Raw genomic sequence first — 20402 nt, 5'->3', positions numbered from 1 at the left:
TGAAGCAAGGGGAGCAGGGGATGTTGGTGGCTAAGGACACAACCGTCAACGCTTGGAGCCAATAAAAACACGTCTGCACTGAGCGTAGGGATAAATTCCAAATTCCTGTTGCACAGGAGGAACACCACCACCCTAGGAAGGATTTAATTCCATTCTGTTAGAGACAGGCTTGGTGACAGCGAAGGGACAACCCCTGACCCCTGCCCAGCAGCCCACGAGCTCCCGGCTCTTCCAGTCCCCAAACTGCTCCACTCGGGCTCCGCGACAGCAGCTCCTGCCGCCACCTAGCGAGAGCCCGTTATTCCGTTTTCTAACAACTCCGCTTTCCTCCCCATTCTTTCTTTCTGAGCTTTTTCTCCAGGTTTTTGTGGCAGAAAGGTACCTGTCGCTGCTGCCTGGAGACAAGCAGCGGAGTTCTGGAGCCAGCTCCTGCTGCTTCCCCGTTTCCTGACCACTCTGAGCGCATCCAGAGGTGCCGCTGAGGAGCATCACCCCAAGCCGAGCGCCATGGGGATTCCTCCCACCCTGCAGAGCCAGGGCTCTGAAAACCTCGGCCACAGAACCAGAACAAAACCAGGGACAAGAACCGCTGGGGCTGAGTGAGGGCTCCCCTGCCTCCTCCCAGCATCTCAACAAAACCAAACTATGTGGGGAAACTCTTAAGAGAACTGGAACATCTTCCCCTGTAACTTTTCCTTCTGTTCCTGAACCAAAACTGGGACGGGGGGGCAGCACACCCCTGGTCCTCACTCAGTTTTCCAGCCTCTCGAGCTCATCCATGTCATCTGGGTCCAGCTCCTTGATCTTGGTCTCTGTAGGAAGGAAACAAAAATTGCCAGTGTTGGGCACGAGCTGGTAAAACCAAAGCCCGGCCGCCGGTGAGCTGGCATTTGTGCCGCTTGCGTGCACAGGCATGGGTGGGAACGCTCCTGTGTGGGTGGGATTTCCAGTCCACGGCCCTCAAGCAACAGCCAAGGAAACTGGGAGAAGGCACAGTGCCAAGTGAGGGAGTGCAGTGGCCTGGACTCTGAAAGCAAGAAGTGCCCCAAACCAGAAGCAGCGTGTCCGAGAGAGGAGCCCTAAGCCAGAAGCACCTTGCCCGAAAGTGAGAGGTCCCAAGCCAGAAGCAGCATGTCCCAATCGGTTTCCAAAGCCGCTCCCACCCTCTCCTCCCACCTCCAAACCGATGCAGGACAGGGGAGGTTCAGGGGAGGACAGGGCCTGTGAAGGCCCTGGCAAGTCACACACAAAGTCTCAGGCTACTGAACAAACGGCCCAGTGGCCAGCTGGACACACAGTGCTGGGTGGGGAGAACGGGCTGAGGGGCTGGATCAAAGCGTCACAGTGACTGCGGTCACATCAGGCTGGCGACCAGTCCCTAGTGGCATTCCGCGGGGTTCATCCCAGGGCCAGCGCTCCTCAGCATTCTCAGAAATTACCTGGATGCGGGACTGGAAGCTTTAATAACTCAGTTTGGGGATGTCATGGAAGTGGGTGAGCTGCTGACACCCCAGAGAGCAGAGAGGCCCCGCAGAGGGATCGGACAAACGGGAGAGATGGGCAATCACGACCGCAGGGAGTTTAACTGGGGCGAGGGCCTTGTTCTGCCCCTGGGACACGGATGGACGGACAGCCCGGGGAGCGCGAGGCTGGAGAGCAGCCCTGCAGAAAGGGATCAGGGGGTTCTGGTCCATGGCAAGTCGGCCACGAGGTAGCAGTGACCTGGCAGCCAACCACGTCCTGGGTGCATCCAGCACGGCATCGCTCGCCAAGCGAGGGAGGGGATTGTCCCGCTCTGCTCCGCACTGGGGCCCCACCTTGAGCACCGGGGACAGTTTGGGAGCCACAGGATAAAAAGGATCTAAAGCTGCTGGAGTGTCCAGAGGAGGGCACAGAGTTTAAGAGTTTAGAGGGGAAGTGTATGAGAAGTGGCTGAAGTCCCTTGGTCTGATCAGCCTGGAAAAGATGAGACTGAAGAGAAACCTCATCGCGCTATGCAGCTTCCTCAATGGGGAGGAGGAGGAGCAGGCACTGAGCTCTTCCCTCTGGACATGAGGGCATGGCATGAAGATGCCAGGGCAGGGTTAGGTTGGACATTGGGAAAAGGTTCTTCCCCCAGAGGGTGGTGGAGCGCAGGAACAGCTCCCAGGGAAGCAGTCCCAAGGCTGACAATATTCCAGAAGTGTTTGGCCAACGCCCCCAGCCCCACAGTGTGAATTGTGGGGTTGTCCTGTGCAGGGACAGGAGTTGGACTTGATGAGACTTGGGGGTCCCCTCCCACTAAGGACATTCTGTGATTCTGTTTCTCTGAAAACGTCTGCTATGGATAAAAACCCCCTCAAAGGGCAAGGGGGACAGAAGGGAGGCTCCACCTGGTGCCTGTGCCGAGTAAGACACGCCCAGGGAGAAGAGCAGCCCAATAAGGTCCCTTTGCAGACGGGAAATGAGCTGAAGGGAGATCACCAGTCCCAGAACCTATCCCAGCGAGGCAGATACACGTGAATGCTTACGGAAATACTCCTCTATCTTGTGCACAAGCCCCACGTTACAGCTTTCCACCATGCTGAAGGCGATGCCCTTCTTCCCAAAGCGTCCAGTTCGCCCGATGCGGTGGAGATAGGTCTCAAAATCTGGCTCGTTTCTTCTCCGAGAGGTGGGGAGGCTGAAGTTCACCACGATGGTGACTTGCTGCACATCGATCCCTGAGAAACAGTGAGATCAGGGCTGCGGGAAAGGCTCCCTGGGCCCAACATATCCCGTAGGATCCCTGCCTTAAGCCATGCTGCCACCAGAAGCAGCAGATGCCAGGAGGTGTGTTTCACCCCCTTCGGAATTGCAAGGGGCACTGGGTTTTCCAGAGGTACCTCTGGCGCAGACATTGGTGACAATGAGGACCTTCTCCTTTCCTTCGCGGAAGCGCTGGGTGATGTCGGCCCGCTGCGGCACCGTCAGCTCCGCTGTCAGCATCGCCACTTGGTGCCCGTCCTGGCTCATCTCCGCCGCCAGCCAGCTCGCACTCCTCCGAGTCTGAGGTGTGGCGAGAGGCAGGCTGAGGTTCCGCAGCAGCCCTCCCACCGCTCTGCTCCCTCCCAGCCAACCCTTCACTGCTATTTCCCCCTGTTTTGAGTCTCCTGCTCCTTTCGAGGGACCTCCTGGTGCTTTTTAACACCGCAAAACAAGATCAAAACAATGAAAACAAGCAGGAAGCTTCTGTCACAAAGGGCAAGGAAAAACAGGGTGTTCTGGTGACCGTGGAAGCCCGGCAAAGGCAGTCCCAGCTGGTAGGAGAGATGCTTTTAAAAGCTGCCTTTGCCATATCACTGTCCTTTCAGTGCTGGCAACGCGTTCCCCATCCCTCCCTGGGCTCTGCTCCATGATTTTGAGGATCTGGGGAAAAGCCCTCCACGTGCATACTGGAAAAGGAACCATTCCTGTTGTCACTGACTGCAAACCCAGTGCTGTCCCCAGGCAGGCGGAGCTGTGTTACCTGGCAGAAGACAACAGCCTGGCCGATGGTGACGCAGCCGTAGATGTTGCAGAGGGCTCTGTACTTCTCCTCCTGGCTCTCGCATATAAAGAAGTACTGCCTGATGTTGCTCAGGGTAAGCTCATCCTCACGCAGCTTTATCACGATGGCATTGGATACAATCCGCATGGCGAACGCTCGCACGGCTTCCTTGAAGGTGGCGGAAAACAGCAACATCTGGCAGTCCTTGGGGAGAGCCCTGGAGCAGGGAAAAAGGACTGGTCAGCCCAGAGGAGCCACAGCTGCCCAGATCTGCTCGCTCAGAGAGATAAAAGCTCATTTCAGTTGATTTTGTGTTGCCTTCAAGAGAAACCAATCCAAGGGCTGTAACTGGGCAGAGTAAAGGTAAGCGAAATAAAAGTCTTCCTGTGTGTTTCACAGATACGGTTTTACAGAAAGCCGGGTCCCTGGGCTCACCTTTCCCTGGATGCATCTTCAGCATCACAGGGACTCTCTTTTGCTGCGCATTCAGGTCCTTTGGAGACCAATTCACTCAAAGCTAAGCAAAGAGGGGGAAAGGCCAGGGAAGCAGGATGCCAGCCATCAGGACGATGGGGAAGGGGCTGGAGAACAAGGGTTACGAGGAGCAGCTGAGGGGCTTCGGGTTGTTTAGCCTGGAGAAAAGAAGGCTGAGGGGAGACCTTATAAATCACAGCTCCCTGAAAGGAGGTTGTGGTGAGGTGGGTACTGGGCTCTTCTCCCAGGGGACAGGTGACTGGAAGAAAGGAAATGGCCTAAAATTGCGCCAGAGCAGATTTAGCCTGGGTATTGGGAAAAATGTTTCCGTCAAAAGGGTTCTGGGGCGCTGGCAGAGGCTGCCCATGGAGGTGGCCGAGTCCCCATCCCTGGAGGGGTTTAAAAGCCGGGCACATGAGGTGCTCAGGGATCTGGTTTAGTAATGGACAGGGATGGTTGGACACAGTGATTTCAAAGGTCTTTTCCAATCAAGCGATTCTATGATCACTCACTTCTGAATGCGAATGCTCTGGCAGGAGAGGCCCTGCATGTCGATCATGATGTCAGCTTCATCCAGCACGAACACCTTGATCTTCTTCACGTCTACGAGGCCACGTTTGAAACACCAGTCCAGCATTGTCCCTGGCGTCCCGATGACGATTTGCTCCTCCAGCGCCACGCCCTGAGGAACTGCCAGAGCAGGAAATGGCAGCCCACCACCTCCAACCAACACCAGCGCATTTTTCACTTGTTCATCTCAGATTCTGGCCTTTGAGGGGGGCCATCGCAAAGTGGAGCTGGAGCTTTTAACCACAATCAGGGCTGACGCTTCCCTACAGCCTTGGGGAGGTAGAAACCAGCCCCACGTGTGCAGGGGGCACTCTGGAAGCAGCCAGCAATCGCAAAATAGACTCCTTAGCAGGAGCGGGGAATACAGACAGAGTTTTATTGGCTGCACGGAGGTCTGTGCAGCTTCTGGTAGCTCAAGGTTCCGAGAAGATCCCTGTACTCACAGGACACTTCCATGATCGTGCTTGGCAGGACCGGACTCACCTCTGTTTCCTTGGACAGCATAGGCAACCTTGATGTCGGCGCAGAACTTCCCGATGGTCTCAACCACATTCCCAGTCTGCAGGGCCAGCTCGTAGGTGGGAGCCAAGCAGAGGCACTTTGAGGGAGAGAACTGTCAGGCAAGAAACGCCTCGTCGGAAAGCCGAGGGTGCTCCCAGGACGGGGAACACCAGGCAGACGACAAGGGATTTTGACAGGGCAGGAAGAGCACGAGAAGATCCCAGGCTGCTCAAGTCACTCCAGAGCACAGGGGAAGCTGAGGAGCTGGGAACACAGCACAGCTAAAGGGGTGTGTGGGCAGAAAGAAGTCACCGTAGCTGCTTTTGAGGGAATATGTCTCTGGAAGCTCGGTGACACTGGTTTCCGCATCCAGATTTAAAGCAAGTGTTTAAATCACCCCCTGTACTTGAGATGAGAGACTTTAAATCGCAGCTGGCAGAGTTGATTCTGTGGGCAGAGGTGACCAGGGCTCGTGGGGCTGCTGGAGCCACCAGAAAGCCAGCACCTCTGCGCCTGATTTTCAGCGTTTAAATTCCAGGCTCTCTAAAGCCTGGCTTAATCCACTGCCAGCAAGTGTGAGCACCTGCCTCGGGCGGGCACCACCTCCCTTCTGCCCTTCCTGCTGCTGCGAATGCCCTGGGGCTTCACTATCCCCTCCAGCAGACGGGATCACAGAGGGACAGGGACACAAACCAGAGCTCTGCCCTTAACAGCACCTCACGGGCTCCAGCAAAGCCCTCCTGCCTCAGCTCTCCCTCTCCTGTGTTACCTGCGGGTATTTCTCGGCGGCACTAACTCTGCTCAACATGGCCAAGACAAAAGCTGCTGTTTTCCCTGTCCCTGACTGGCTCTGGGCAATCAGATTTTGGGGCCTGCAAGGCAAAGACTGCTTAGTGGTGCACAAGGGGCGGGTGTCACGAGGCTGGGGATGCCTCGAGGAACCCAGGGCCCACCAACGCAGCGTGGCTACTCACGGATACGCCAGCATGATGGGCAGAGCCTGCTCCTGGATCTTGGATGGCCGGTTGAAGCCTGCCATGTAAATCCCCTGCAAAAGCTCCTCCTTCCTGTAAGACAGAGGATAGGACGGCGTGTCAGGAGTGGAGGCGGCTGCTCGCCTGCTGTACGCGCCTGACCCGCCATGACTTACAGGGGCAGCTGCTCAAAGGATTTGATGGAACAGAGCGGGGAGCTGGGGTCCTGCTGCAGGATCTCCACTTTCTGACTCGACTCCACCAGGGACATACGGATCAGCTTGTTCAGCAGGGAGGATTCTGCCGGGTGCTCTGGAAAGGAAGGAACCAGTGAGGAAGAAGAGCACCCATTTCCCCTTCCTCTTCCTTCTTCCCTTCTCTCCCTCTCCAATTCTCACACAGAATCATAGAATCACTTGGTTGGAAAAGACCTTTGGGATCATCAATCCCAACCCTCCCAGTCCTCTACTGAACCATCCCTGTGCACCTCATCTGTCTGGCTTTTAAATCCACCAGAGATGGTGACCCTACCACCTCCCTGAGCAGCATCTGCCAGCTCCTGAGAACCCTTTCAGTGATGAATTTTTTCCTGATGCCCAGCCTAAACCTGCCCTGGTGCAACTTGAGGCCATTTCCTCTCATCCCACCACCTGTCACTGGGGAGACAAGCCCAGGATCCACCTCACTACAACCTCCTATCCAGGAGCTGCAGAGAACAATGAAATCTCTCCTCAGTCTCCGCTTCTCCAGATTCAACAGCTCCAGGTCCCTCAGCTCCTCCTGTTCTCCAGACCCTTCCCCAGACACACTCCAGCCCCTCAATGTCCTTCTTGGGTCCAAAACGGAACCCAGGATTTGAGGTGCAGACTCACCAGCACCGAGTCCAGGGGGACGATCCCTGCCCTGCTCCTGCTGGCCACCCCATGGCCGATCCAAGCCAGGATGCTGGTGGCCTTCTTGGCCACCTGGGCCACTGCTGGCTCATGTTCAGCCGCCGTCAGCCAACACTCCCAGGTCCTTTTCCATGGGGCAGCGTTCCAGCCACTCATCCCCAAGCCTGGAGCTGCACAGGGTTGTTGTATCCCAAGTGCAGGACCCAGCGCTTGGCCTTGTTGAACCTCATCCCATTGGTCTCAGCCCATGGATCCAGCCTAGCCAGGTCCCTCTGCAGAGCCTCCCTGCCCTCAAGCAGACTGACCCTTCCTCCCAAGCTGGTGTCACAGAATGGTTTGAGTTGGAAGGGACTTAAAGATCACGTCATTCCAGCCCCCTTGTCATGGGCAGCGACACCTCCCTCTGCATCAGGGGGCTCCAAGCCCCATCCAACCTGGCCTTGAACACTTCAAGGAATGGGGCAGCCATAACTTAGACGGACAACCTGGGCCAGGGCCTCCCCACCCTCAGCATGAAGAATTTCCTCTTCATGTCTAATCTAAATCTTCCCCCTTCCAATTTAAAGCCATTGTCCCTTGTCCTACCCCTGCCCTCCCTGATCAAGAGCCCCTCCCCACCTTTCCTGGAGCCCCTTTCAGCACTGGAAGCTGTTCTAAGGTCTCACTGGAGCCTTCTCCAGGCTTAACAACCTCAGGTCTCTCAGCCCATCCTCATAGCAGAGGCGCTCCAGTTCTTGGATCATCTCTGTGGCCACCTCTGGACTTGCTCCAACAGCTCCATGTCTTTCCTGTGCTGAGGACTCCAGAACTGGACGCAGAGCTCCAGGTTGGGTCTCACCAGAGCAGAGCAGAGCAGAGCAGAGCAGAGGGGCACAATCCCCTCCCTGGCCCGGCTGGTCCCACAGCTTTGGATGCAGCCCAGGGCACGGTTGGTTTCGGGGCTGTGAGTGCACGTTGCCGGCTCATGTGGATCTTCTCCTCCCCCAGCACCCCAAGTCCTTGTCCTCAGGGCTGCTCCAACCACATCATCCCCCAGCCTCTGCTGAAACTGAAGGTGCCAGCACAGCTCTACTGAAACTGAAGTGCCAGACAGCACAGTCGCGGCCACACCCGCTGCCAGAGGCCGCGCTGAGCCCGGCCCGCACTGCCCCCCTCACCTCTCCTCTGCTCCTCCTCCTCCTCCTCCGGCTCCTCCCGCCATCCCCGCCGGTGCTGGGGACGCTGCGGGGACAGAGCGGAGCGTTACGAGGCGGGGGGCGGGGGCGGCTCGGGGCGGGGACGGGATCAAGGGATCACGGGCCGCCGCGCACCTCCCACCACCCGCCTCGCTCCGCCGCCATCGCCCCGCGACCCCGAGCGGCCCGGTCGGGGCGGTCACTTCCGGTCGGGAGGTCACTTCCGGTCGAGGAGGTAACTTCCGGTCGGGAGGTTACTTCCGGGCGGCGGCGGCGCAGGTGGGGACCGGGGGGGCCGGTGGGACGAGACACCCCCGACTCCGAGGTGGGAGGGCCCCACCGCAAACCTGGAGTCCCAAACCCCGGGAGGGAGCCCCCGAAAGAGCGGGGAAGCCCCCAAGGCTGGGAGGGATCCCCCCAAAGCGGGAGGAAGTCTCCGGAGGGGCCCCAGCGGGCAGGGATCCAGCCCCGTCCCCAGAGGGGCCTTTCCCACCCTGTAAGAAATTCCTAAAACCTGGGAAGGAGTCCCGAAACTTTGCAGAACCCCCAAATCAGCAGGGATCCCCCTACCCTGTAAAGGACCCCCAAATCCCAGGAGGGAGCCTCCCCTCCAGCCTGGGAGCTGCCCCCCAAATCCCAGGAGGGGCCCACCAAGTGCTGGGAGGAATCCATCTCTCATCCCAGGAGGCGGCTCCAAAGCCAAGAGGGAGTCCCCAAACCGGGAGGGATCTCTCCAAACCCTAGAAGGGAGCCCCAAACACCAGGAGGGATCTCCCCAAACAATGAGGAGGCAGCCCCAAACCCCCAGGAGGACCCCCTGAATCCCAGGGGGGGACCCGAAAACCAGGGAAGGAGCCCCAAACTCCAGGAAGGACCCCGTGAATCCTGGAAGGGAGCCCCAAATACCAGGAGGGAACCCTAACCCTGTGAGGGATGTCCCCAAACCATGATAGTATCCCCTAATACAGAAGGAAGCCCCTAAAACTGGGTAGGACTGCCAAACCAAACCAGGAGGGATTTCCCCCTCCGTAAGGGACACCCAAACTCCGGGAAGGACCCAGGAGAGAGCCTCAAACATCAGGAGCAACACCCCAAACTGGGAGGAGCCCCAAGCACCGTGAGGGTCTGCAAAACATGGGAGGGATCTCCCCAAACCATGACAGAACCCCCTAACGCAGGATTGAGCCTCCAAAACTGGGCAGGAGCCTCGATTCAGGAGGGATCCTCCAAATCCCAGGACAGACCCTCTGGATCCTGAGAGGGAGCCCTAGATGCCAGGAGGGAGCCTGAAGCTGTGGGAAGGACCCCAAAACCTGTGAGGGAGCCCCAAATACTGGGAAGCATCACCCCAAACCATGACAGAACCCTGCATCCCAGGAGGGGCCCCAAACATGAGGAGGGATCTCCCCAAATTGTGATGGGACCCCCTAAACCTGGATGAGGCCTCCAAAAGTGGGCAGAGCATGCAAACAGGGAGGGATTCCCCCCACCCCACCCTATAAGGGATCCCCAGATGCCGGGAGGGAGCTCTCGACACCTAGGAGGAATCCACATCTCATCCCAGGAGAGACCCCCCACCCTGTGAGGAACCCCCAACTCCTGGAGGTCCACAGAGATGATCCAAGGCCTGGAGCACCTCTGCTATGAGGCAGGCTGACAGAGTGGGGGTTGTTCAGCCTGGAGAAGGCTCCTAGGACACCTTAGAGTAGCTTCCAGTACTGAAAGGGACTCAAGGAAAGCTGGGGAGGGGCTTTTAATCAGGGAGTGCCGGGATAGGACAAGGGGGAACAGTTTTAAATTGGAAGGGGGAAGATTTAGATTAGACATTAGGAAGAAATTCTTCGCTCTGAGGGTGGGGAGGCCCTGGCCCAGGTTGCCCAGAGCAGGGGTGGCTGCCCCATCCCTGGAGGGGTTCAAGGCCAGGTTGGATGTTCTTTAAGGTCCCTTCAAACTCAAGCCATTCCATGATTCTATAAAATAGCCCACAGACCATAAGTCTTTTCACACACTTTATTAAAGGAATTCCTGAGGCATCACAGATGTAACAACCTTGGTGTCTCATGCAGGGTCTGTTCCCTGCCCCAAATCCCCAGGCTCCCTGCAGTCTTGTTCCTGCGATATCCAAAGGGTCCTGCAGGCCGTGGGGTTCTTGGTGCCAGCTTCTCAGAGCTTCCAGTCAGAGCTCGGGAAGCAGCATCACAGGATGCAACGGGGGAACTGGGTTCTCCACCCAGCCCACTTTTCTGAAGTGCTGGAAAAAGTTTGAATAGTAGGACTTAGCCCACTTGAAATGCAAAAAACGGGATTTTTAGAAATTATCGAGGACTTTGAGGCGGATAAAAGCAGCTGGTGCTCAGTTCCCGGCTCACAGGCAAGGAGCAGGGTTCAAGGTGCTACCAGGGAGTGGTTTTCTCCGGCAGGAGGCCCCTGGCCAGGTCCCAGCGCACCTTCCAGCACAGGGCAGCTCTCTTCTTCTCCGTGGGCACGGTGTAGTTGTTGGGGATGGGGAGGTGCTGCGGACGGTGGGGCAGCTCGGGCTCACAGAGCATCTTCTCCCGGATGCCCCAGCGCACTTCTTTCCACCGATCCTCCCCTGGGATTCCAAATTTCTCCCAATCTCGTTTATATTCAAAATATTTGGCCACGCAGTCAGTTTTCCCCCGGTTACGGCCCAGCAGCTCGAACCGCGGAGGAATGAAGGACTTGGGTTGTTCTGCTGCAGCTCTGTAATGAGAATCATGAGAGCTCTGGCTCCCCAAATCCGCAGGGAGAAAGCAGGGGCTGTCCCTGCGGGGCCACCAGGGATGGGAGGTGTTGCTTGACTCTATTTCCCCCTCAGAGATGCTGTCTTCTGGGCTTGGCCTATGATGAAGCATCTTCTGCCTCAGGCTCCGGGTGTTGGTGCTGCTCCCCGACTCGTCAAAGACCTCCACTCCTCCATCAGGTCTGTGCCTCAGCACCTTTCTTTTCATGACCATCCTCCTGCTTCCCCTCTGATCCTCAGGAAATGCCAGAAGGGTTGATCGCACCCCTAGACCGAGAGAGGCCTGGGCATAGAGATCATCGTTGGGCTGTGCTTGCTCCTCAGCTGCCGGAGTGACCCAGATACACCGCTCCGGTCCCCACATCTCCTTAGTTTCTGCCAGACTGGGTGGATCCTGCAAAAAATAAACTGCAGTTAATTTATCGTGGCACATTTAAGCTGGCTGAAGAGATCAAGGGCTTGGACCCTCAGTGCCTGGGGGTCAGGGGTGCAATTTAGGTGGTGGTTGGTCTCTGGGGCCCTGGGAATGCTGGCTGCAATTCCAAACCTCCCGCTGCCAGCGAAAGGCCCTTTCCCTACAGCAGATGGAAGCACAGCACAGCTGTAAAGCAGCCCCCAAATTCCTGCTTGAATTACACAAAGTATGAAGGGGATAATGGACAAAGACAGGACAGGTTCAGCCCAACCTGTGAGCGCCGAGCAGTCATAACGGTGTCGGAATCATAGAATGCTTTGGGTTGGAAGGGACCTTCACAGATCAGGCTTCCCTTGTTCTTTTATAAACATGGTAGTATCTGGTCCCGATTTAACCCAGGGGCATCCAAGAGGGCGTTTTCCTGCCTCCGAGAAGGAAAAGGCTCAGTCGGTACTTTTAGGTGTTGTCTACGGTAGCCTGAGGGCTGTTTGAGTCTGGTTACAGTAAACCTCAAGCCCTGCTGTGAAAGGGGATCCGGACATAGTTTCCACTTGCTCCACAGGCCTAAGAATACTTTGTGCTGCAAAGCGGGTTTGAAAAACCACAAGTTTGCAGGGTGCCGTTATGAAACACTGGAGCAGATGGTGCGGCGGGATGAACGGCAGCCGTTCACGCGCTCTCTGGAGTGTTGATGCTGGCTGAGCACGGTGTGAAAATGGAAAGGGCTCCGCGATGGCTCTCTGTGGTTGACAGCCAGGACACGGAAGGCATAGATCACGGCTGGGTCCAGCCCCCCCAGGCGCCGGTCACGGGAGTGGGGCTCGATGTCACCGGCGGCCGTTTCCCAGGGGCCCAGCACCCGCCGGGGATGTTTCTTGGCTCGGCGCCGCTGCACCACGAAGCCAGTGAGGTTGCCAGCACCTTGCGTCCGCCACTCCAGCCGCACCTCGGTGCGCGCCCGCGTGTACCGCAGCTTGCTGATGGTGACGTTGGGGGGGGGCCGGGTACCCTGCGGGGACAACGCCCGGCAAGAGCGGCTGAATCCCCCAAACCCACCTCGAGGACCACCCCCCCACCCCTGCTTCCCAGGACTCACGATCCACGCGGAGGCGGATGGGGAGGCTGGCAGTGCCTACGGCGTTGGCTGCGGTGCAGCGGTAGATCCCGCTGTCCCCCGGCCACTCGGCCTCCCAGATGGTGAGGTTGAGCCACGCTTCTCCCCGCTCCAGCTGGTACTTGGCCGACCCCGACGTCACCTCCCGCTCCCTGGGGTCGTACCAAGCCACGGTGGCTCCGAGGTCAGTGCCGCTGCCTTGCCACCGGCACGCCAACTGCGCCTCGCCGCCCTCCAGCACCGCCACCTCGCTCCTCTCCGCCTCCAGCTTGGGGACGTCTGTGCGGCGAGAGGCACGGAGCCACGGAGACCTGTGACCCCCCTGTGTCACCGTGGCCCAAGGAGGGGACGCCCGCTTCGAATCCGGCTTACCCAGCCGGAGGCGGCACTCGGCGCCGTTGGCCCGTAGCGGGTGGGCGGCCGCGCAGACAAAATCCCGGCCCCGCAAGCCGCTGTGGGTGCTCAGCACCAGGACGGCAGTGGAGGGCGAGGGGTCCCCCAGCGCCCGGCCCCCGCCGTCCCGCCAGCGCAGGGTGACTGGCGGCGTCCCCCCCTCCCACCGGCACCGCAGCGTCACGTACTCGTTACCCTTGGTGACCGCCACCGCGCAGGAGGGGCCGTCGGCTGGGACCCCTGTGGGACGGAGAGGCATCAGGGCGGGGATGCCAAAGCGTCCCCCAAAAGGGTGACAGCCACCCCGGGCGACTGTGCCACGGGCACCCCCAGCTTGGGGTCGCCTGGGGTGATGAGCGCCCGGCCACGCGTCCCTCGGGGTGGCCGCGGCACAGGGTCACGGCGGCTCCACCAACCGGGGCGTCACAAAGGGTTTTTCTCCGCGGGGACACGACCCACGGGCACTCACACAGGGTGGTCCCGCACGTAGCCCCCCGTGGCAGCGCGGGGTGGGAGGCCAGGCAGGAGAAGGAGCTGCCGTTCCTGGTGGCCGCCCCTGGCTGGATGCTGGTGGCCATGGAAAGACTCGACCCCGACGCCACCTCGTCCTCATCCTCCTTCACGGGAGGCCAGGGGCCCACCCAGCGCAGCCGTGCCAGGGGGAAGCCCCCCGGCCAGCGGCACCGCAGGGCCACGTCCCGCAGGTCACCGGTGGCCAGGGCAGAGCAGGTGGGGCTGCCGGGTGGTGGATCTGCAGGAGACCATCAGAGCTGGGGGACGCCGGGCTGTTACCCTCCTCCCACATTGCCCTTCACACCTACATCCTCACCAGAAGCTGCCTTGGTCTATCTCGCCCCAGGGGCACCCGTGGGGCTGCCCCTGTTCCAGGGTTACTTACAGTAGACGGTGAGGACGGTGGTGGCCTGGGTGCAGGTTTGGAGGTGGGTATTCTCGGCCAGGCAGGTGTAGGTGCCCGCCTGGGCGCGAGTGATGGCAGAGATGGCGTAGGTCTGGCCGGTGTGGACCTGGGAGCTGTTGTGGAGCCAGACGTAGCGACTAGGGGGGTTGGAGGGAGCCAGGCAGCTCAGCACCACGTCCTCCCTCTCGCCCGCCGAGAAGCCCCCCTGTTCAGGGGAGAAGGGCTCCACGCTGATGGCTGGCTCATCGGGGCCATCTGCGGTGACATGGGGACCCTCAGTCATCGGGACATCCCCAGAGAGGGGACACAGCCACACCTGGGGCATCCTCCCTCTGGTGGGGAACCAGGCTGGGAAGTCTCCTTAGAAAACGTGCACCATGGTGGCTGTGAACATCACCGTGGTGGCCATGGACGTCCCGGGGTGGGTGGTGGGCGTGGAGGCACCATGGTGCCGTAGGGCATGGTGGCCATGGACACACCATGCTGGCCTGGTGGCTGTGGAGGTGGCACAGTGCGTGGTGACCATGGACACAGACAGGCCACGCGGTGGCTGAGGAGGTACCTCGGTGGCACTGCACGTGGTGGCCATGGCTGTACCACGGGGCCACCATGGTGGTAGGGTGCTTTGTGGTCACAGCCACATCATAGTAGCCAGGTGGCTGGATGCTTGGTCGCCATGGCCAGGCCATGGTGGCATCTCCAGCCCTGAGGATGCCCTCACAGCCCCCCGGGAAGGTGAGGCCACTCACAGATGATGTCCAGGTAGACGGGCTCGCTGGTGCAGTTGTTGACTTGGTTGCGCACGGTGCAGGCGTACCAGCCCGCGTGGCTCCGGTTGGCGGGCGTCAGGCGCAGCTCTGCCCCGGAGCCCCCCATCCCCATGGGGGACGGCAGGGGACCCCCCCGGGGCTCCCGGTGCTGCCAGGAGAAGCTCAGCGGCTTGGTCCCCTCCCGCACAGAGCACGTCAGGGCCACCGTCGCCCCCTCCGCCGCCACTGCCGCCGTCGGCCGCACAAAGGGCTTGGAGACGGGCACTGGGGGCACCAAGCCGTGAGCAGCCCCATCCCCCGGGCCCCCCACGAGCCCCCAGGGCCCCCAACAGGGGGCATCTTTCCAGCCCAGACCGTGTATTGGCTAGTGATGTGCTATGGCAGCAAGCAGGATGGCTAGTGAGAATGTCTATGGGCTAATGAGGGGGTGTCCTGGCTGTGGGCGTGGGGAGTAGCTAGAGCAGCCACAGACAGGCTAATGTGACCGCTTAGGGGCTACTGGGATGCTGGATTGGCCAGGGCAAGGAGATGGTGCTGGCTAGCAGGACGCTACGATGGCTAGTGGGGTGCTTTGCCGGGCAGCAAGGCTCTGCTTTGGCTTATGGGGCCCTTCGCTGGCTAATGGTGAGCTACTTCAGCTAGTGGAATGCTATGTCGGCTAGTGTGCTGCCGTGTTGGCTAGCCCAGTGCTACATTGGCTTGTGGGGTGCTACGTTGGCTAGTGTGATGCTGTTGGCTAGCACAGCACTACGTTGGCTCGTGGGGTGCCACGTTGGCTAATGGGGTGCTTTCCTGCTTAGTGGAGTGTTGCACTGGCTGCAAGCCGCTGTGTTGGCTAGCAGAGCTCTACACTGGCTAGTGGCGCGCTTCAGTGAGTAGTGGGGCCCTTCAGTGGCTACTGAGCTCTTCATTGGCCAGGAGCACGCTACACTGGCCAGTGGAAGACTCCCATGGGCTAGCAGGCTCTTCAGTGGCCAGCAGCACACACTGCTGGCCTGTGAAAGACTCTAGGGCTCACGGGCAAGCGCAGGGATCCCCGGGAACGCAATGGTGGCCATCGGCCAGTGCTTACCCAAGATGCGCAAGAGGACAGCGGCGTAGCCAACGTGGAGTCGCCCACGCTCCGGGAAGAGCCCCTGGCAGAGGAATCGCCCCTGGGCGGCCGCCCGCAGCTCCCGCAGCTCCAGCGTCCCGTTGCGCAGGGTCACCCTGCCCAGCGTCCCCGCGCCGGGGGCCACTGACACCTCTCTGCCTGAGCCCACGGCCACTGCCCGCGGCGGCCCTGAGCCCTCCGGCTCCGCCACGAAACTCCAGAAGACGACAGCCGGCGGTGCCGCCGCCACACGCCCGCAGCTCAGCTCCACCGCACGGCCCTGAACCCCCGTCACTGCCCACTCCTCGTAGCCCGCCTCTCCGGCCGCCAGCGGCTGCCCTGCCGGGGGGCAGCGGGGTCAGGGCCCGCTTGCGCCCGGGCAGCCGGGGCTCGGGGGCTCTGCTCACCCCCTGCCAGCACCGGCAGCAGCCACAGCGCCCACGGTCCCCTCCAGTGCGGCGCTGCCCAGCCTCGTGCCATGGCGCCATGTCCAGCAGCGCGGAGCGATGGCGAAGCAGGGCTGCGCTCTCCGCGCCAACCTCTTCTCTGGTTTCCCCTGGGGAATTAAGCCCTGCCCTGATTAACCGTTAATTATTTATCAGCCTGCTCGTGCGGGCTGGAAGGAACCTGGTGCTGCCACCGGCCTCGGTCCCTGCAATCTCAGGGCTGAGGACAGGCGCGCTCACTCAAGGAGCGGCAGCATCGCCTCCATCCCCCAGGGGTGGGGATTGATCCCTGTCCCACACTCACCCCCCCAGCCTCTGTTTTATGGCCAAAGGAAGGGAAAATAGGCTCCCACAGCCCCGTGGCGGAGCATGCGGGGTCTGGGAGCTGGGGAAGCCGGGTGGCAAGCGGGGTTTGATATTTCATCTCCCTCTCCACAGCAGCCCCAGCCCATAAAACATTCATGGGGGCAGCCAGGCTGTAACACAACGCAGGGGGAGCGCCCCAACCAGAGGGGTCTGCGGGCCAGATCCCACCCCCAGAGCCTGTGTCCACTGAGGAAGGGGCTCAGCCGGAGCAAACCAAGAGTGTGAGGCTGCCTGCAAAGAGGTTTGGGGATCGAACGCCCACTGTGGGGTAAAGCCGGGCCCGGGGGGCTACAGAGCCAGCTGAGGCTTTGCTCCCCGAGCTGCTGCCAGACGGCTCCGGGCACAGTTTCTGCCTGGACAGGTCAGGTTTGTAAAGCAACTGGGAAAGCTGAAGCAAGGGGAGCAGGGGATGTTGGTGGCTAAGGACACAACCGTCAACACTTGGAGCCAATAAAAACACGTCTGCACTGAGCGTAGGGATAAATTCCAAATTCCTGTTGCACAGGAGGAACACCACCACCCTAGCAAGGATTTAATTCCATTCTGTTAGAGACAGGCTTGGTGACAGCGAAGGGACAACCCCTGACCCCTGCCCAGCAGCCCACGAGCTCCCGGCTCTTCCAGTCCCCAAACTGCTCCACTCGGGCTCCGCGACAGCAGCTCCTGCCGCCACCTAGCCAGAGCCCGTTATTCCGTTTTCTAACAACTCCGCTTTTCTCCCCATTCTTTCTTTCTGAGCTTTTTCTCCAGGTTTTTGTGGCAGAAAGGTACCTGTCGCTGCTGCCTGGAGACAAGCAGCGGAGTTCTGGAGCCAGCTCCTGCTGCTTCCCCGTTTCCTGACCACTCTGAGCGCATCCAGAGGTGCCGCTGAGGAGCATCACCCCAAGCCGAGCGCCATGGGGATTCCTCCCACCCTGCAGAGCCAGGGCTCTGAAAACCTCGGCCACAGAACCAGAACAAAACCAGGGACAAGAACCGCTGGGGCTGAGGGCTCCCCTGCCTCCTCCCAGCATCCCAACAAAGCCAAACTATGTGGGGAAACTCTTAAGAGAACTGGAACATCTTCCCCTGTAACTTTTCCTTCTGTTCCTGAACCAAAACTGGGACGGGGGGGCAGCACAGCCCTGGTCCTCACTCAGTTTTCCAGCCTCTCGAGCTCATCCATGTCATCTGGGTCCAGCTCCTTGATCTTGGTCTCTGTAGGAAGGAAACAAAAATTGCCAGTGTTGGGCACGAGCTGGTAAAACCAAAGCCCGGCCGCCGGTGAGCTGGCATTTGTGCCGCTTGCGTGCACAGGCATGGGTGGGAACGCTCCTGTGTGGGTGGGATTTCCAGTCCACGGCCCTCAAGCAACAGCCAAGGAAACTGGGAGAAGGCACAGTGCCAAGTGAGGGAGTGCAGTGGCCTGGACTCTGAAAGCAAGAAGTGCCCCAAACCAGAAGCAGCGTGTCCGAGAGAGGAGCCCTAAGCCAGAAGCACCTTGTCCGAAAGTGAGAGGTCCCAAGCCAGAAGCAGCATGTCCCAATCGGTTTCCAAAGCCGCTCCCACCCTCTCCTCCCACCTCCAAACCGATGCAGGACAGGGGAGGTTCGTTAATCTCATCAGGCACCCCCAGCCCTCAAATCCCAACGTCACAGCATTAAAAAGCAAAAGTCTGGGCATTCTTCCGCTGGATTTTCATCCCGCGGGAATCCCGCAGTGGGCTGCTTTGGCCAAGGCTGACTTCACTCCCACAACCGGGCTGAGCTCAGCCAGGTACCAGCTGCCCTGGGACAGGGAAAAGGCAGATAAAATGCCTGAAGGAGGGAAGTGAAAAGCGGTGCTGAGGCAAACCAGGTACCTGTGAAGGCCCTGGCAAGTCACACACAAAATCTCAGGCTACTGAACAAACGGCCCAGTGGCCAGCTGGACACACAGTGCTGGGTGGGGAGAACGGGCTGAGGGGCTGGATCAAAGCGTCACAGTGACTGCGGTCACATCAGGCTGGCGACCAGTCCCTAGTGGCATTCCGCGGGGTTCATCCCAGGGCCAGCGCTCCTCAGCATTCTCAGAAATTACCTGGATGCGGGACTGGAAGGTTTAATAACTCAGTTTGGGGATGTCATGGAAGTGGGTGAGCTGCTGACACCCCAGAGAGCAGAGAGGCCCCGCAGAGGGATCGGACAAACGGGAGAGATGGGCAATCACACCCGCAGGGAGTTTAACTGGGGCGAGGGCCTTGTTCTGTCCCTGGGACACGGATGGACGGACAGCCCGGGGAGCGCGAGGCTGGAGAGCAGCCCTGCAGAAAGGGATCAGGGGGTTCTGGTCCATGGCAAGTCGGCCACGAGGTAGCAGTGACCTGGCAGCCAACCACGTCCTGGGTGCATCCAGCACGGCATCGCTCGCCAAGCGAGGGAGGGGATTGTCCCGCTCTGCTCCGCACTGGGGCCCCACCTTGAGCACCGGGGACAGTTTGGGAGCCACAGGATAAAAAGGATCTAAAGCTGCTGGAGTGTCCAGAGGAGGGCACAGAGTTTAAGAGTTTAGAGGGGAAGTGTATGAGAAGTGGCTGAAGTCCCTTGGTCTGATCAGCCTGGAAAAGATGAGACTGAAGAGAAACCTCATCGCGCTATGCAGCTTCCTCAATGGGGAGGAGGAGGAGCAGGCACTGAGCTCTTCCCTCTGGACATGAGGGCATGGCATGAAGATGCCAGGGCAGGGTTAGGTTGGACATTGGGAAAAGGTTCTTCCCCCAGAGGGTGGTGGAGCGCAGGAACAGCTCCCAGGGAAGCAGTCCCAAGGCTGACAATATTCCAGAAGTGTTTGGCCAACGCCCCCAGCCCCACAGTGTGAATTGTGGGGTTGTCCTGTGCAGGGACAGGAGTTGGACTTGATGAGACTTGGGGGTCCCCTCCCACTAAGGACATTCTGTGATTCTGTTTCCCTGAAAACGTCTGCTATGGATAAAAACCCCCTCAAAGGGCAAGGGGGACAGAAGGGAGGCTCCACCTGGTGCCTGTGCCGAGTAAGACACGCCCAGGGAGAAGAGCAGCCCAATAAGGTCCCTTTGCAGATGGGAAATGAGCTGAAGGGAGATCACCAGTCCCAGAACCTATCCCAGCAAGGCAGATACATGTGAATGCTTACGGAAATACTCCTCTATCTTGTGCACAAGCCCCACGTTACAGCTTTCCACCATGCTGAAGGCGATGCCCTTCTTCCCAAAGCATCCAGTTCGCCCGATGCGGTGGAGATAGGTCTCAAAATCTGGCTCGTTTCTTCTCCGAGAGGTGGGGAGGCTGAAGTTCACCACGATGGTGACTTGCTGCACATCGATCCCTGAGAAACAGTGAGATCAGGGCTGCGGGAAAGGCTCCCTGGGCCCAACATATCCCGTAGGATCCCTGCCTTAAGCCATGCTGCCACCAGAAGCAGCAGATGCCAGGAGGTGTGTTTCACCCCCTTCGGAATTGCAAGGGGCACTGGGTTTTCCAGAGGTACCTCTGGCGCAGACATTGGTGACAATGAGGACCTTCTCCTTTCCTTCGCGGAAGCGCTGGATGATGTTGGCCCGCTGCGGCACCGTCAGCTCCGCTGTCAGCATCGCCACTTGGTGCCCGTCCTGGCTCATCTCCGCCGCCAGCCAGCTCGCACTCCTCCGAGTCTGAGGTGTGGCGAGAGGCAGGCTGAGGTTCCGCAGCAGCCCTCCCACCGCTCTGCTCCCTCCCAGCCAACCCTTCACTGCTATTTCCCCCTGTTTTGAGTCTCCTGCTCCTTTCGAGGGACCTCCTGGTGCTTTTTAACACTCAACCACCTCCCTGGGCAGCCTGTTCCAGTGCCCAATGACCCTTTCTGTGAAATATTTTTTCCTGATGTTCAACCTCAACCTCCCCTGGCGGAGCTTGAGGCCATTCCCTCTTGTCCTGTCCCCTGTCACTTGGGAGAAGAGGCCAGTACCCTCCTCTCTACAACGTCCTTTCAGGTAGTTGTAGAGAGCAATGAGGTCACCCCTCAGCCTCCTCTTCTCCAGGCTAAACAACCCCAG

General features: G+C 59.5%; 4 protein-coding genes across 5 annotated transcripts; all 4 read right to left on the bottom strand.

Annotated features, from left to right (window-relative positions):
- Nucleotides 1–128: 128 nt before the first annotated feature.
- LOC138734242 (ATP-dependent RNA helicase DDX25-like) lies at nt 129–8265 on the bottom strand. 2 transcript variants are annotated; one of them, XM_069881818.1, is made up of 10 exons: nt 8078–8265; nt 6204–6339; nt 6028–6120; nt 5823–5925; nt 5036–5150; nt 4495–4672; nt 3488–3725; nt 2865–3027; nt 2511–2702; nt 129–812 (listed from the first exon to the last, which is right to left on the bottom strand). In XM_069881818.1, the coding sequence occupies exons 2-10, from the start codon at nt 6296–6298 to the stop codon at nt 751–753; spliced, it is 1239 nt and encodes a 412-aa protein (XP_069737919.1). In that variant the 5' UTR covers nt 6299–6339; nt 8078–8265; the 3' UTR covers nt 129–750. The 2 variants fall into 2 exon arrangements, with proteins under 2 accessions (XP_069737919.1, XP_069737920.1); XM_069881819.1 differs by lacking the exon at nt 8078–8265 and adding an exon at nt 6900–7443.
- Nucleotides 8266–10488: 2223 nt separating this feature from the next.
- LOC138734239 (centriolar and ciliogenesis-associated protein HYLS1-like) lies at nt 10489–11292 on the bottom strand. Its single transcript, XM_069881812.1, has one exon. The coding sequence runs from the start codon at nt 11290–11292 to the stop codon at nt 10489–10491; it is 804 nt and encodes a 267-aa protein (XP_069737913.1).
- Nucleotides 11293–11892: 600 nt separating this feature from the next.
- LOC138734284 (V-set and immunoglobulin domain-containing protein 10-like 2) lies at nt 11893–13545 on the bottom strand (the record flags this gene model as incomplete). Its single annotated transcript, XM_069881893.1, is given in 5 exon segments — nt 11893–12271; nt 12273–12283; nt 12371–12667; nt 12761–13021; nt 13251–13545. Coding segments are annotated over 5 exon segments (1239 nt in total), but the record flags the coding sequence as incomplete, so codon positions are not given.
- Nucleotides 13546–16855: 3310 nt separating this feature from the next.
- On the bottom strand, nt 16856–20059 carry LOC138734273 (ATP-dependent RNA helicase DDX25-like). The gene is made up of 3 exons (XM_069881877.1): nt 19859–20059; nt 19505–19696; nt 16856–17572 (listed from the first exon to the last, which is right to left on the bottom strand). Exons 1-3 carry the CDS (start codon nt 19986–19988, stop codon nt 17511–17513), a joined length of 384 nt encoding a protein of 127 aa, XP_069737978.1. The 5' UTR covers nt 19989–20059; the 3' UTR covers nt 16856–17510.
- Between the last annotated feature and the right edge of the window lie 343 nt (nt 20060–20402).

The sequence above is a fragment of the Phaenicophaeus curvirostris genome, unplaced genomic scaffold, assembly GCF_032191515.1.
Source record: "Phaenicophaeus curvirostris isolate KB17595 unplaced genomic scaffold, BPBGC_Pcur_1.0 scaffold_69, whole genome shotgun sequence".
Lineage (NCBI taxonomy): Eukaryota > Metazoa > Chordata > Aves > Cuculiformes > Cuculidae > Phaenicophaeus > Phaenicophaeus curvirostris.
This window is presented reverse-complemented; position numbering and strand designations above follow the sequence as displayed.